We start from the raw sequence: 17,105 nt of genomic DNA, 5'->3' as shown, positions 1-17,105 counted from the left end.
CATTTACTATAACTATGTTCTTATTATTCACATTAATTTGTTTGAATTGGCTGCTTTTACATAGTTAGCGATTATTGGCACAGAAAGGGAGAATTGCATCAAATTATATCAACAAAACACTTTCGCAAAGAGTTCACCTGTGTATCCTTCCTCATACCTCCTCACAAAACCTTGTGCCATTAGAGGATTGTGAAGTCCTACAAGAAGACTGATCTTGAATGGCTTCTGCATTGTAGATGGAGGTGCGAGGAAACAAAGGATATTGAGATGCACTCAATGATACAGCTTGATACAATCATTGACCTTTAATTAGCCGTTATATCACTCCAAATGGACGAATGAGCAGTTATAAAGAGAATAGTGATTAGTTCAGTACCATTTTTCTGTTAATGAAAAAGCGGCGACAACCCAAATACATCAAAAGATCACTATGGAAATGAAGAGCAGCAAGGGTTACAATACCCTAGATATTGCTTCATGATTGTGCATAAAACTAAAAATCTCATTATAATAAAAACTTTAAATTTGACCAACTGTTATTTGCTACAGTCTATTACATACTCAAAAGCTCCTTTTCACTACCAAATGAGTCAGCATTTTGAACAAATCAATTAAACCATTTACAACACTTCCAATTTGCAAACATATGTGAATCAGATCTGTAAACTTATCCCAGTATTTAAAATATTTTAAAACGCAGAAATAACAAGCCTTTATGTTAAAATATAGCCTTGATACCTTCAGCGCTTTCCATCCACCCACTCCTTCACTGAAATAGAAACTTTACTATTTCTACCATGACTCACGTTCACCTTGACAAGCAGTCATTGTACACGCAGTTAGTTTTATTACATGTACTCAGTTTCCATTCCTTCATCTAATATTTGCAAATCTAGGCCATTCAGTAATAGTGCGAGTTTGGATTTCAAAAAGATTTTGCAAGTCTTCAAACATCAAGGTCTAACAAAAAGGTTGAGGTCTTGCAGCAGATTTGTAACAATGAGACAGACGATCGGGGTCTGGCGAGTGCGCCCTGGCACAGTTTAAATACTTATTCTTCCCTTAAACAGTCACATAAATTCATACATGGGTACATTTCTACTTGCTTCTTGGGACGTTATACCCTTGACCAATTAAGGTCTTTCCTTCCTGCTCTAATTGTGTCAACTCAGCAGAGACAATATATCTTGTCAAATGTAAGTTCGGCTTGCATAATTTAATTTTGGACTAAGGTATTAGGAGCATCCTGTTGTACCAGCATACAAGGTTAATTAAAATATTTTACTCTGAATACGCATGTGTCTCAAGCTGATTCTGGCTGTGCCCTTGTCCTCTTTATCTTTGAACTTCCTACATGTTTCTGGCTACATTACAACAAAGTGTCTCTGCATTTCTCATAAGCCTACAGACTGTTTAATAATGACTTCGTTATGTTCAGAAAAAGTATAAAGCTGGATCACAGACAGGATAATAATGAAGCTATTCAAAATACAACACATTAAGGGTAGTAAAATCATAAAAAAAAAAATCCATACATGCAGGTTCTACAAAAGAGAGATACTCCAGACAAACTATTGGACAACCTGACTGCAGCAAGGACATTTTCAATAACTCACTAGAAACAAAGCTCTGGAAGGGACTATGACTTTATTCTACAAGTTTTAGCAACAGAAACAGAACAGTCACATTAAGGATTTCACTGACTCTAAAGAGTTTTAAACACTAAAAACTGTTGCTTTTACAAATAACAGCATACAAAATCGGTTTCTAGAAGAAAGAGAAAAATCAAAAATTTAAAATAAGCAGAACTATGTTTACAATGTAAAAACAAAGCAGTCTAAAAATCATGGAGAAAAAAAAAAGATGTTTGGTCATAAACAAAACTCAAAAATAATAATCAAAAACAGAGAGCAGGTTGCAACCAGAGTCTTGATTGCATCCATCAGATGAACGTTCAGTTGTAGAATCTTGATGAGCCTGCCGAGGTAAACAGAGTGAAACAGAACTTTATCCACTTATAAATCAATGCAAAGCAGGATTATTTTCCTCTCTCTATTCTTAGATCTCATTTAATCTTGAATTAGAATCTAAATTTAACACGCAATAGCCCATAATCCAATTAAAATGTTCAGTAAAATTACAATTTCAGTAACTTCTAAAAAAGATTTGTATATTATTATAGGACAGTATAGCTACGGGAAACAAAGTAGAACACAAGATGGGGTACCAACTTGACACATCTGAAATGCTATGGTGCTACTACATGTCAGCGTTCTGCCCATAAGACTTTTAGATTATATACAAATGTGCAGTTTATACAGGCAATACTTGTATTTTTATTAATTGGTAAAACAGTATATTTAACTCGTATCTTTAAATGGGTGGTCCACTATGATTTTAAAATTTAAACTTTAGTTGATGTGTAATGTATCTGTGTGGACATAAACAACATCTCTTCAGGTTAAGCACATTCACATACACCCTGCGCATAAGCTAAAGGGGCGGCCAAACTCTGCTATTTCCACAGAGCTCATTCCGTTTCTGTACTTGGGCTTCAAAAGGACATGAGACAGAGAGAGAGGTGCTTACAGTAGAGTTTAATTGTTCCAGAGAATTAGAAATAAGATATAGCTAGCATTTAACAAAGGAGAGCTTCCAGAATCTCTCGCAGTTCAGTGCTGGATTTGGCCTAAACCTCCTCAAAGGAGCAGCTACAACCATAACAGAAACTGTGGATTGTGAGCCTCAACCTGCAAGTATTTTTGTTAAAATTAATCTATTACATGCACAGTATGTAGTGTTAGCGGTATGTTGTAGCAAGGACATAAACAAGGATGTAAGCAGCGTGAGGTGCAGTTTGTCTCGTTAGGAATTTAGCTACAAAGTCATATTTATTGGTCAAACCCCTGTAAACAGCCACAATCTTCACCAGAGCTGAAGTGCCTCTCTACGCGGCCGCTTTCCCTGCGTTCTACACCGAACTCACAAAAGATTTGTGAATGTTTCATATTACTTACACATGCCTATAACCCGAATTTATATAAAAGCCACGTGTCAAGATTTTATTTTACAAAGCAGGCATGAGGCGCAGTCGTGTCATTTTCTGTCTGATTCAGGCTCAAACTGATAGGGCTAACAGCTACTCTGACTGACAGTATTTACACAGCGCAAAAGCGTGTGCTTGTAGGGGCGTGACGCATTTCCTGGTGATCTGCAGCACATTATGTTAGCTGACCAATCAGAGCCTCAGAGGGCAGGCCTTTCAGGAGAACTAGGAAATAGTAGTCATTTTCATGTTTGCAGTAAATAATCAAAGATAAATGGAAAAAAAAATTATGTGATTTTTTTTTTTTTACAAATGAAGCATGAGCACACATTGCTTTGCATCTTATAAACACAACCAAGCCCTTTAAATACACTCTAGACCACCTCTTTAAGACTGCAAGCAATGACTGGTCAGGCAGGAGAACATGATCCATGCACGGGAAGAATTTAGGAGCCAAAAATATTTAGAAATATACTTCAAATGTTTCTTTAGTGTCAGCACATTCTGACTTTTCACATGCTGCTCATACCCGTAAGCTTTGCATATTGAGAACAAAATCTCTGATCCACAAGTTACCAATAGAGTCTGAATGTGTGACAGGCTCATGTAAGCAGAAGTTTAATTATTTTGCTCTTTTAATTAGACAGAGAAAGAGCAAAAACTCTGGAAACTGTTACACTAGGAGTGATTTTATAATCACAGCAATGTTTATTCAATGCGCCATTACATGGGAAATGCCAAAAATAAAAATAAAAACCTTTCATATAAGTGTAAAATTAGATGTCCTCCAGGCATTTGTATGTAAACCATTAACTAAGATCCATGGTATAGTGCAAACTAATAGGAATTCAGCAGATGTATACCTGGCATGTTTCCAGAGAATCTGTCATTAGAGCTGCGAGAAGGCAAGGAGGATGAAAAGTTCATGGCAGGCAGGGGCTTCACAATGGGCACCTGAAAAACAATCCACATTTAAACTGTCACATTTGATTTCTTTCAATAATTCTAAGACAAAGCTTTGTTTAAAGTAACTCTGTCCTTCTCTAGATCATTGTTTATATGTAATATCACAATGTCTGTCAACATAACAATGAGGCAGAGGTCTGGGTCAAAGAAATCTTCAACAGCCAAGTGAAGGTCTGAGTAATATGCCTGCTAATCAATTAATGACTACATGTTCCTTCTGAGCGTTCCATTCACCTATCCCTCGACTCAAACAATACAATTTCGACCATGACTCAATTTTGAAAGCAGGTCATTATAAATGCAGTTAGTTTTGGTACATGTACTCAGTTTTTATTTCATTCCTATCCATTTTCCCTCAAGCATGCTTTTCCCTTGTGCGCATCTTATACATGCGTTCACTGCCTTTATTAGAAGACATCAGCAGAAGGAATGAGATTCTTGCGTCTTTTAAGGAAGAAACTAATTTACCAAGTGTTTATTTATAACTTGGAAGAGGAACAGAAAATAAAGTTACTTACATTTTTACAGTTTTTTTACCACTCTCCAAAAATCATTCTAATTAACTTAAAGTCTAAAAGTCTTTATACTCTATGAACATTTTATTTGGAATTTTTGTGTTTTTATTAGTCAAACTTATTTACAGAATTGATCTAGTAAACCTGGTTTGAGACCACCAAATCATCAATAATAAACCACATACTTTACAGCAGGAAATAAGGCATATAAAACTTCACCACATCCTGGGTAAAACATGCCAACAGGAAACATCTCTGCAACTGCTTTGCTTGACACTTTACTGTTTGCATCAGCAACACACACACACACACCCACACAAATCCTCATGTCTACTTGTCAATCACTCAAACCTACAGCCAAAATAGTTTTTAAATGTGCATATAAATCTAAACACTGATATGGAGGTTTTGTTGACCTCCCTTTGAATATTTCCTTGAGAATGTGACTGCTAACATTCAAATTCAATTCCAAAATCTGATTTAAATGTAGTAAACAAAGAAGATTCCTATCTATTTTAGTAATCACAATGTTTATTATAAGCCATCATTAAGAGTTTTACCGATGAAATACTTCGCAGACGGTACTCCATCAGAACATCGGTAAGCTTCTGTGTGACCTTTAAGACAATCTGAGCATCGTCTTCATTTTCAATTCGAAAAGAGTCCTGACAACAAAAGAGAAACGCATAGCATTTAATAACTCTCACTGCTTCATAATATAACCATCTAAGCACTTCACCAGGCACTGTGTAACCAAAATAAAAATGTACCAGGTATTTGAGCAGTGTTGCAGGGAGGCTGTTGTTCTCTGGGCGTTTAGGACCAAGTCCCATCATTCTCTCCCCACCGCTGTTCATGGGCATGTCATTTAGGAAAGGTCTGCCCATACCCTCATTATGATGACCAGTTCCAAATCCATCCCGACCCATGCGCATGGGTCCATCATCTGCGAAGCGATGCATGTCATCTGTTTCCATCATGCCCCTGTCTAGTCCACCATTACCATAGCGACTGGGGCTAGTGAATTCTCTCATATTAGAATAACCTCCCCTTATTGGGAGACTGTCCATACCGCCCCGCATGCCAGAAGAGAAGTCAGACATCATGCCACCCCGGGGAGGAAAATCTTGATAAGGACCTCCAAATGAACCACCTGAGGGATTGAGAAAAAGTAGTGCCATGTCAGTAGCCCATTGTCAAAGACATTTTTACAGATTAAGGAGATACATTTTCAGTGACAATACTAATGGTGAGAATCTCATGGCATTTTTGTAAACTACTAAAAACCAGAGATAATGTTCCAAAGAGATATAGGGCCCTATTATATACCTGGCGCAATAAGGTGCAAGATGTGTTTCGTGCTATTCGTTGCCATTTTTACACCAGTGCAACCTTAATTTTCATGTTTTGCACCATGTTGTTAAAATAGCAAATCTATTTGTGCTACTTTGTGGACTCATGGGTGTGCTGGTCTAAAATAGAAGCTGCGTCCCAAATGGCACACTATACACTATGCACTCATGCACTATGTACTTATGCACTTACACATTCAACAGGATAGTATATGTATGTAGGGTCGTCCCAAATGGAGCACTAATGTTTTTTTTTACTTACCAGAAATTCAAACCGTTTCCCTAATGACGTTTGGCGCTATAATCACTTTCGTAAAAGAATTTTGCTTTCACCATCCGAAATAAAGTTATCCAACATGTGCGCCCGATAGCTCCGCCCCTTCCGCTACGTGAGTGCGAAGTGGCCATCATTACACTACATTTTACCGGCTGAATGAGTGCATCATCCAGGTAATTAAAGTGCACTTATTGTTTTTAGAGTTTTCAGTGTGAACACACTACTTACACATAGAATAGTGCATAAAGCAGGTCTAGGGTCCTGCGCTGAGAGTGTTAGTTATGCACTTATGCAAGTCCAAACGCTCACACATTGCTTAATACACACAAGATGTACAGAAATGCACAGCTATCTTTACATATGAAAATAAGTTAAGGATTAAAAGGTTACAATAATTATTTCTTTCTATATAAAAATAAAAACCACTACCTCCATGCCTTCATGTCGGGGGGCTTTTTTCAGTTTATTCATGACAATTTGCATTTGTATAATATTATTACTATTAGCATTATTGATTATTATATGCATATTTATATTTGTTTTAATAATAAAAAGTTAAATGCTTATTCTTTATCCTCGCTGCAGATGGTCTGTTTAACCGTTTTCTCACTAGTGAAGCGTTCAGTTTTTACACTTACAAAGTTGCCATGTAAATAGCAAATGCACCATGGCGCAACACAACTGCCTTTTAAACGGAATAGGAGATGAGACTCTGACTGTTTTAATGCATGTCAAGTTCCCGTCGGAAACTAAGCCACATAACATTCTTAAATGTAAACAATTTCCTGTACGGTTCACTTCAGATGTGAAAATAGTCATTATTAAATACATGTGTTGGTCAGTGTATTTATAGGTTTAATTCGCTCTCTTTTCTGACACACTGCAAGCGGAGAGAAAATGTATCAAATTTCTGCACAACTTAAGCAGAAAACTACTCTCATTCATTTGAACTTTTACGTTATGTTCGGGTTTGCATGCTGAAAATAAAACTGTAAGTCCAAAGCTCAAATATGATAGTCAATCACATTCACACCAGGTGATCACGCAATCCTGTACACAGGAATTGGAGATGTGTGATTCGCACATCTTGCCCATTTAAATTAGAGGATTATGTTTAGATGCACAAACTACATAATGCAACATATATTCCAAAATACTATAAAAATGTTTGTTTCAGGGCTGCATGATATTAGAAAAATTTGACATGGCAAAATGTATTTTCTGGGATATATATTGCGATATCAATACAATTTCACCAGATGAATTGGAAAGTCATTCATTTAGATTTATTGCGATGATTTTGAAGGGGGACTAAAATATAAATATATATTTTATGTAAGTTATCATATACATAATAAAAAACAAACTACAGTCATAAACGCAATGGAGCAAATATTAACGTGAAATGAACAGTGCTTTATGGTTTTCAGAAATTGAAAAATCAAATGTAAATTAATATTGCATAGTCTTTATTGTACAAATTATTCAATAAAATAAAAAAATGTTAATATCCTAGTACTGGGATGCGGCAGTAAGCGCATCCGCTGCGTAAAACAAGCTGGAAAAGTTTGCGGTTCATTACGCTGTGGTGACCTTTGACAAATCTAAGACTAAGCCAATAAAAAATTAATGAATGAATCTTTCTTTCTTTCTATGCACTAATAAAATGCTTAAAACTCTCTTAAAATATGAACAGTGAGATGACCCAGTAACATCTCCAGATGCTCTTTTGCAAACCAGACCTAAAAAGTTGTACGCAATGCTGATTAAACTGTATTTGTGCATTAGCTTTTAAAGTGAAAAATGCTTTACATATTTCACTAAAAACGATCTTCAGACTTCAGTGTGCCCTACTATATAACTACAACTAAAGCTGGGCAGTCTGTTTAGAGTATCAATAGATTATTTTAAATTCATGAATTATACTTATCCTGAAGGGAAAACTTTACTTCAAGTAACTTCCGACTATGCGTGTTGTAACTAAGCTAAAACTATTTAAAGAACACGCATACATAACGTATAGAAACTTAGCCATTCACATCCACAAATAAGTCAGCTAGTGACCTTCCACAGTTCATGCCTTATACAGTAAACACCCCAGTAAGACAGAAATAGAACCCTATGGACTACATAGGAAATGTACAAGTCTCAAACGGGCTTAAAAAAAACTATGAGCTATTTTTAAATCAAAGTGTATTGTAACACATCCAATAAAATGTTTACTTGGCTGATGTGAGGAGAAAAAATAAAGATCAAGCCACCAAATTTATAACTCATTTCAAATCATGGTAATTTTTCACATAATTCTCTTCTATTAGCACAAACCTTGTTTCAACCCTCTGGGCGAAGAAGTATGAATGCCAGCAGGTCCTGGAAATGCTGGATTTGGGTGCGCAGACTCTAAAAGAAACAAACAAATATCTGGCTAAGTAACTGGCTGGCAATTCATCAGTGGATACAAATGCATATAATTGGCTAGTTTAGTTGGTTGTAAGGCTCGCATTTGAATTATAACGGAAAGTTCAGGTCTGGTGCAGCCCACTGGAAACTGGACTAAAGGTTTTAATATACAAACCAAAAAGCAATCTGCTGTAATTTAATTTTGAACAAAATCAGGTCGAAATAAACACTTTTTTCCGTCCAATAAAATATTCTGCTTTAAATTCTATTTATTTTGATAAATGTAAGGGTGAATTCAGACATCTTAGCTGGAGAAAGTGAATGAGAACTGTCATTTGCTAAATGTCTGAGCCTCAAGTTAATGAAACCGACTCCAAGTATGCAGTTTGTTTCAGACCAGAAGTTCAAGGCTACAGAACTGCCTCTGCAGCACGGATACAGAAAATTAAAACAAATACCAGTTAGAGGTGGTTTGCTTTTATTTTTGTAGTCTAGACTTGCACTGATACTGGAATATGCTTTAGTATTTTTAGCATTTATCATCTTAATACCAGAAAAAGTATAATGTTTCACTTCTGCATACAAAGCGAGACTAGACCATGATAAAAAAAGAAGTTGTTTTTAGAAGGGAGTTTTTACAGAATGTATACTAAATATCTAATTTTAGTACGATTGTCAGTAAGAACATACTCCATAAGAATATTCCAACATAAATGTTTGGATTCATGAAAGTGTTTGTGTTTTATAATTGTTAGTTGATGTGAAAAAAAGTGTACACTGCAATTATACACTGGGTGAATCAGCTTTCAGCAACTATGCTCCTCGCTGTTGGAATCAGCTTCCAGAAATGATCAGATGTGCTCCAACATTAGGCACATTCAAATCAAGACTGAAAACACATCTGTTTAGCTGTGCCTTTACTGAATAAGCACTGTGCTACGTCCGACAGATCATACTATTGTGTTTTACTTTTCTTTTTCATTATCTTATAACATATTTTAACACATTTTTATCTGTTTTATCTATTTCTATAATTTTTATTTTTATTATTTGTTTTTATTTTCTTATACTTGTCTCTTTTTTTTCTTGTTTATGTAAAGCACTTTGAATTGCCACCGTGTATGAAATGTGCTATATAAATAAACTTGCCTTGCACCTGCTCTTTACCACTTGTAGATGTGGTGTAAAATGTCTGTGTTTTTTTGAAAACTGATTACACTTAATTTGGATCCACTGGCATAGTAATATTTTACAAGTTTGTTTGGTCTGTGGGGTTTTTTTTTTGGTAGCCAAGAGTTGAATGATGTTTAACTGTGGGTAAACAGCATGTCGATGCACCATATTTTACCCACTGAGAATTGGGACTGAACTGGTAGAGCCTCGACGACCTTGTCACAGTTTATAAGATATCAACAGAGCGATAAAGCATTGGGGTTAACTGAACACAGTCAAGGTCACATTCTTCAAAATGTTAATATTGTATCAACTCTCAAAAACACTGTCACTTTAATTTGTATCAATTTCATACACTCCTATACGTAAGATTATGTAAAATTAGATATTCATTGAGATAACAGGAGACCAGACAGATTTTTAAAGGGCTTACTCATGTCCTGAAATGCCACAATGTCAAATGGCTCCTTTAACACCATCTGAAGCAGGAAAATAACAATAAGAATTAAGAGTTCTCGTGCAAGACACATGTTTGAGCAGATCAGCATTTAGTATTTCACCTTTAGTTGACCTCTTCCCTCTGCTTTTTCCACTTCAGCCGCAGCTGTTTTAATAGCTTTCCTGATGGCTGGATCTTTAAGAGCAGCTGCTTCGTCATAGGGAACCTTGTCTTGGTGGTTCTGTTGCTGCATTTAAAAAAAATATATACATAAACTCTATATCTGCGATTTAAAATCTATCACTAGAAATGACAATAGATAACAGAAATAATAAAATATCAGTAAAATAAGCAAAGCAAAGACTGTACCAGGTATCTAAAGCTGTGCTTCCAGCCAGTGATATGAGCCGCCATTTCATTCTGCAGCCGATTAACTCTACACAGTTTACACTGGTAATGAGGAGGAACTGATTTAGATGGGCTTCGATACTCCCATATGTACTGTAGACCTTTAAAAGCAGAACACATATATTGAAACATTTTAAATAAAAATGGAATCCAACTATCCATTAAAAAAAATCTACATAGCAAGCTGCTAACACAAAGCAGCCAAGTACTTTAAAAGTAACAATTTTCAAAATGATACAATTTACAAGATCACTAAAACAGGGTTTCTGCAGGTTTAGTGAAATGTAAGACTTTTAAGACCATTATGAATGAAATTTCAGATTTATACCTGTGAATACATGTTTTAGACTTAAGGATTTTTCTATTGGTCTAGTTACTTCTGCAAATAAATTTTGTATTAATGGAAGATCAAGTAAAGGGACGTGTAGTCCCTTTTAAACACATTGAATTTGCTGTAAAATGTCTAACAGCTGTTGTGAATATTTTTTCTTAGCAATAAAAAAATATTTTAAATATGTATTTTTAAAAATTCTTTGAGATGGTTTAAGACCAATTGGGTAACTTTTCTTGGATATAGGAAAATTTAGACCCATTTAAAATGATTTTAAAAGACCCACAACACAATATATTTCAGTGAATTTAAGACTGTTTAAGGCCTAAAATGTTTTAAAGTTTAAGACAATAAAACTTTTGGAAACCCCGCAGACACACTGAAAGAGCTGATATTGCAATATTTTCATTAAATGCTATATATTGCGACAATTTCAGCAGATGACTTGAATTGCTAATAAATAAATCATAATTTTGGATCGATTAGGATGATTCTGCAGGGGAGCATATAATAAAAAAATGATGAGCAAAGTTAAATACAAGAGAGAAAAGATGCAAATAATGATAAGACTTTCTGGCAAGCTGAACATTATTAAGAAAAAGAAATAAAATACTTAGTGTAATAATAATAACACTTTAATGTTTTGACTAAATATTTACATAATGTACAATTAATCTTTAAGCTACAAATGTTTCATTTATTGCGCCCAAATGACTTACATTTATTTGTATTAATTTCTTACAGTCATGTCTTAGAAACATGCAAAAAAGAAACTTTCACTCCAAGGTTAAAATGCAAAATTACTCCACTAAGATGTTAACTGTAATGTCTGGTCAACTATAATCCCAACTACATTGCAGATCAGGTGGCACAGTGGCTCAGTGGTTAGCACTGTGGCCTCATAGCAAGAAGGTCGAGTTCGAGTCCAGGCTGAGACAGTTGGCATTTTTGTGTGGAGTTTGCAAGATCTCACAGTGTTGGCGTGGGTTTCCTCTGTGTGCTCCAGATTCCCCCACAGTCTAAAGACATGCGCTGTAGGTGAATTGAATGAGCTAAACTGGCCATAGTGTATGATTGTGTGTGAATGCGAGTGTGTATGGGGGTTTCCCAGTACTGAATTGGAATGGCTTCCGATGCGAAAAGCATATGCCAGAATAGTTGGAGGTTTATTCTGCTGTGATGACTCCTGATAGATAAGGGACTAAGCCGAAAGAAAATGAATAAAAGAATATTGCAGATCCCTGCATGTGATTATTGCAGATTCGCACGTTGTGATCTTGAAGTCGAAACAATATATTGTGCTTTTTTTTTAGTTAAACTGAAACTTTTGTTTGATTTTAGCCAACAATAATAAAACTAATTAGGGAATGATGTTTTACTAAAACCACAAACAATTTATTCCATAAGTGAAAGTGTCCATGTATGATGACTACCAACAAGCATTTTAGCTTATAGGTTATATTTATATAACAAACAAAAGAATAAAAAAGTAGCAAGGACTACTTACCAATAACAGTATCGGTGACTGTTTTGAGGCGTTTGTTTAGGCAGGGTATGGTCTGGATAGATCCATTCCTAGCGGTGAAGACTGATGAAACAAATCAATGAGTTACTTCTAAAAGTTTGAGGACAAGCATTGTGAACTAAAACAATGCACAGAGGACACTGTACCCACTCTACTAAAAGAGTACCAAGTAGTTATTGCTCCTCGAAAAAAAATTAAACTTGAGTGCTTAAAGCCCTCCTTTTTAATTACTCAAAGGCCTAAAATTAGGCGTCAGGAGCTCTAAACAGATCATTGTGGTCAGACAAGTGAGCCACAACTTGTTGCGCTTAAACACTGAACAACATAAAACCTCAACAGATCTGAATAAAGGCTGCAGTGATGGCCACTGCATTTCTGAACACAACCCAAATGTGCACATAAAAGCTCACCGGTTGAGTCCTAGGCCAAATCACACTGCAGCATTATAATTGTTCAAATTGAGTACAAGACTAATGGCACCTGAAAGACAAGCTGTGTCCGAATTCCCAAACTGTTTATTAAGCATGTGCAAACCTACTTTGGAACTGGTTAAAATGAATGTTCCGCAGAGTGGGAATATTGGTAGTATGAATGAAATCTGGATTTACTATATCCGCCATCAGTCATGTGACCTACGCTCTCAGTTGCGCCCCTTCACTGCCATCCACAATTCCTCTCCAGAGGCTTTATGGGATAGAAAGTGTCCATCACATGCTCACTTCAGGATCCTGGCGGAAACAGTAGGTCATCTGGGGACTTTTCATCTCCCATGCTATATATTCAGACATACTACTATTCTGCTGCACTGATTTTCACATACTGCATGGTATGGAAGTATGCATATTCGGCAGCAATAATACAGCTCTCTTTAATGCTCTCCTTAGGCAGCTTAACGCATGCCTATAATCAGTAAAACTAGATGAACCAAAGTAGGTTTACAGGAATCAGGGATGGAATCCATAGGTCTTGAATTTTTTTATGTTAATCAAAAGAGATTGATGTTGATGTTTCTAATGTTGTTCAGCACACGGCACTTAAGATATGTACACTGTGCAAAGTATTCGTCTAAAAAGGTGCTAGTTTGAGAACTGTGCTTATAATTTCTGAAGCCCTGAAACACCCAGATGTGGCACGTGGCAATAATATTACCAAGGCCAAGGGTTCAGAGGGCGCCACTTACCTATGTCACCATTGAAGAGCTGCTTTTTCTGTCACAGGCCACAAATAATATCATAGGCGGGGGAGAAAAATAGAGAGGGATTAGAGATATAACAGCACTGGAGGTGAAGAGCAGAGTCCCACTCTCCTCTTTCTCCACTTGAACTCTCCTCTCCACTGCAAGAGTAGAGGGTGACAGTTCTTGAACGGGAGGACACAAAGTGTCTCTTCACCAGACACTCTCATGCTAGAAAACAAACATGCTTTATTCAGCTCCCTGAGAATAAGGCTCTATCAGGAAGACAAGAAGAAAATATACATGATGATCCAAGAACAACATGTACTGCAAGGTACATTCTGCTTTTAACTGAATGCGTTTAAATGTATTGCTCATCTCTAAGGACAAAACGTCCACTCTAATACAATCCTGATTTGGGGTGCAAACATTTTTAATAAATGTTGCTGTTGTGCAAGCAGCTGTGCTTTCTCAATGTTTTATGAAAACCATGACAGTGCCCAGGCATATTAACAGTCGCTTAAGTATATTTGGTGTCATAATTTTTTTTACTATTGTTATCCTTTTGCCTTTTTTTTTTTTTAATCCACCGATAGCCAAAGTCTGAGATCAAAATGCATCCGGTCCGGGTTTCTAAACCTCCTAAAATATCTGGGATTCAGCTTTTGATTTAACTTTTTAAAGTCGTTGTTTGTTGGTAACTTGTATGTGTTTTTGCATTACGTTTTTTAAAGCCTGATTTAGTTTTGCTAGGCTTCACAGCTGAGAGCTAAATAAATTCTTTGATCTAAACGACTTGGATAAACTTTTCATTATACTCAGAGACGACGAAATAACATCTAAACTGGCTGCAAAATATTTGTACATCGTTGAAACGGTTCATTAATTTAAACAATTAATAATTATTTAAATAATCAACACTTTTTATCCTTGTAATTACTTTTTAGAGATAGTGTCTGTTTTTATTCCTTTGTCATTTATTTCTCATTTGCTGTTTATTTATTAATTTCATGATGTTGATATATTACATATTTTACACATATCTAACATGGTTTGGCAATACTGTCCAAAATGTCAGCAGCCAATTTTACCTGCCAGTGTGTGTATAGAATATGAATAGAATAAAAGTAAAACAAACAGTAGATTTTTTTTTATTTCAACAGTCTTTTTTTTTTACTTTCACCCATTGAAAAGAAACACTGTATAGCAGTCATAATAAATAAAAATACTGCTAAAATCACGTTTTTTGATGGTAGGTAACCATGTGCCATGGATAAAAGGTGTCTTTTCAATCAAATCTGTGGGAAGCACAGCATGAAATTTCTTTTCAACATAATAAAATAGGATTTTTAAAAGAAAATCTTAAAGAACACCAATTTACTGTGTCCATGCTGGCGAAAAAGGTAAAAATATATAAATTTTTTTTTAAATAAACAGAATTCATATTGACCCCAATCTTTAAAAAAAAAAAATACATTTAGCATGAATACCAATTAGGTATATTCTTAAGTAATTCACTTCTTGCTATTAATTGTGACTTTAGGTATAAAGATCCTGCCAAAAAAATCATAGCAGAGATTAATGCCATTTTAGCATTTATCTCTGAGAGTTTTATCTGTTTGACGTGTAAAGAATATCACACGTTAATTAAAATGAAAGAATCCCTGAACCTCTCCAAGAACGTGCCAAAAACAATAGTAGCACAAAGGCCACTGGCTTTTTCCAATTCCAATAACTACAAGATTTGTATTAGAAAAACAGCTTAATGACGCTGGCTTTGATATGCAAAAAAGATTGCGTCAGATAAAAAAGAAAAAAAAAAAGCACTGTCAAACAGACGGTTTGCAGCACTGTCAGCCTGAGCTTCAAAGCATAAGTTTTGTTAAAATCAGGTAAGTGGGGTAAAACCATTCCACATTAACCTTCAAAACAATTTCGCAACAGTAGTGCAAAATACCAAGATTACACCAATAAATCCTAATCTTAAAACAGTGCTTACTTTTACCAATCTGATTCAGATTGACATTTTGACCATTTTATATATATATTAAAGTTATATATATATATATATATATATATATATATATATATATATATATATATATATATATATATATATATCAATGGTCCAAAACTGTTTCCATGTGACTTCAGCAGTTCAACTGTAATCATAAGAAGCTCCAGGAACACTTTTGTGTAAAAAAATACAACAATTTTGTTCAACTATACTTTTCACATCGGGGGGTATTCCAGAAAGGTTATGTGATTATTAACTTGTATAATTATTTAACTTACACATTGAGTTACAGACTACTTGTTGCGTTTGTTTCCAAATTTAGAAACATGAATTGCAATATAAATTAAAATGACCACTTTATATTGTGACAAGGCAAAGCAAAAAGAAAACATTAGATCTCAACACTACAATCAACAACGGAATAACCAATGATTAAAGATCAATAATTAATAATACAATTTGCATTACATATTGCATTTACAACCAATCACTGCAATGGCCACAGAGTGAGAGCGATTGTAAATGATTTAGCACGTCTAAATAATCAACTTTAACATGGTAGTTAATGGGGATAACACTGATAGAGTTGATCTCCCTACTGAAAAAAAACAGCTTAAACTAGCCTAGGCTGGTTGGCTGGTTTTAGAGGGGTTTTGGCCACTTCCAGCCTGGTCTTAGCTGGTCAGGCTGGGAGATAACCAGCTAGAACCAGCTTGACCAGCCTAGCCAGGCTGGGAGCCCAGCCAAAACCAGCTAGACCAGCCTAGCCAGGCTGGGAGCCCAGCCAAAACCAACTATATACAGCTTAAACCAGTGACCAAAACCTCTCTAAAACCAGGCTGGTCAACCAGCCAACCAGCTTATGCTGGTTTAAGCTGTTTTTTTTCAGCAGGGCTGGTATGATGCTGTGCACTGTTAACTTAGATCTCACCTTTCCGCTACCTTTGCCCCTTTTGTTGGGGTTTGGTAGTGAATCTGCAGATCGAGCTCCAGCTGGTTTAGCTTCCATGCTGTAAAAGACAAGCAGACGTTATTATTTTTAATATAAATTCTGCTACCAAAACCATGTTCAATTTAACTCTGTGAGTAACTAAATTTTGCAATTAACGTGCGATGTCACTGTTATGACTGGAGAAAGTAAATAATGGCGGCAGTGACTCATTACAAACATTAGCTTTCATGCTGCAGCTTCATGCGCAGATACAGTTACCGTTTAGACACGCGATGATATAACGAGCGGTTACTCTAACAACTACAACTCACTGTTCGGAGTATTAAAATATAATTTACGTGTCCATTGTTGACTTACTAACCTTGCGTTGAACCGGGACGTTTTTCAACTTGAGAAAGGATGCCGGGGTGAGATTCTGGGCCGAAATAACACAGGAAAAACAAGACCGTTTCACGCCTATTTTCAAAATAAAAGTCATAAATATGTACGTGGTCGCACAACAATTCTAGTCAATTTTAATATGCTGGTAT

The 17,105-nt window shown here is 35.7% G+C and overlaps 1 protein-coding gene across 2 annotated transcripts; it reads right to left on the bottom strand.

Moving 5' to 3' along the window:
- Positions 1-1,630: 1,630 nt before the first annotated feature.
- On the bottom strand, positions 1,631-17,007 carry si:ch211-197h24.6. Of its 2 annotated transcripts, XM_702438.9 has the most exons (12): positions 16,937-17,007; positions 16,555-16,633; positions 13,613-13,640; positions 12,415-12,495; positions 10,538-10,677; positions 10,290-10,415; positions 10,163-10,208; positions 8,482-8,556; positions 5,298-5,680; positions 5,088-5,192; positions 3,910-4,000; positions 1,631-1,977 (listed from the first exon to the last, which is right to left on the bottom strand). In XM_702438.9, exons 2-12 carry the CDS (start codon positions 16,630-16,632, stop codon positions 1,955-1,957), a joined length of 1,176 nt encoding a protein of 391 aa, XP_707530.2. In that variant the 5' UTR covers position 16,633; positions 16,937-17,007; the 3' UTR covers positions 1,631-1,954. The 2 variants fall into 2 exon arrangements, with proteins under 2 accessions (XP_707530.2, XP_073782171.1); XM_073926070.1 differs by lacking the exon at positions 13,613-13,640.
- Positions 17,008-17,105: the final 98 nt, after the last annotated feature.

Source organism: Danio rerio, chromosome 16 (assembly GCF_049306965.1).
Source record: "Danio rerio strain Tuebingen ecotype United States chromosome 16, GRCz12tu, whole genome shotgun sequence".
Taxonomy (NCBI): Eukaryota; Metazoa; Chordata; class Actinopteri; order Cypriniformes; family Danionidae; genus Danio; species Danio rerio.
Note: the sequence above shows the minus strand (reverse complement) of the source record. Positions and strands in the feature narration are given on the sequence as shown.

Excerpts from the sequence above, each read along its gene's own strand:
- si:ch211-197h24.6 (XM_702438.9), bottom strand. The coding sequence starts at position 16,632 with ATGGAAGCTAAACCAGCTGGAGCTCGATCTGCAGATTCACTACCAAAC. Across the intron at positions 12,496-13,612 it reads GCTCTTCAATGGTGACATAG|TCTTCACCGCTAGGAATGGA; the intron begins GTAAGTGGCGCC and ends TTGTTTCATCAG. Across the intron at positions 8,557-10,162 it reads TGTGGCATTTCAGGACATGA|AGTCTGCGCACCCAAATCCA; the intron begins GTAAGCCCTTTA and ends TGTTTCTTTTAG.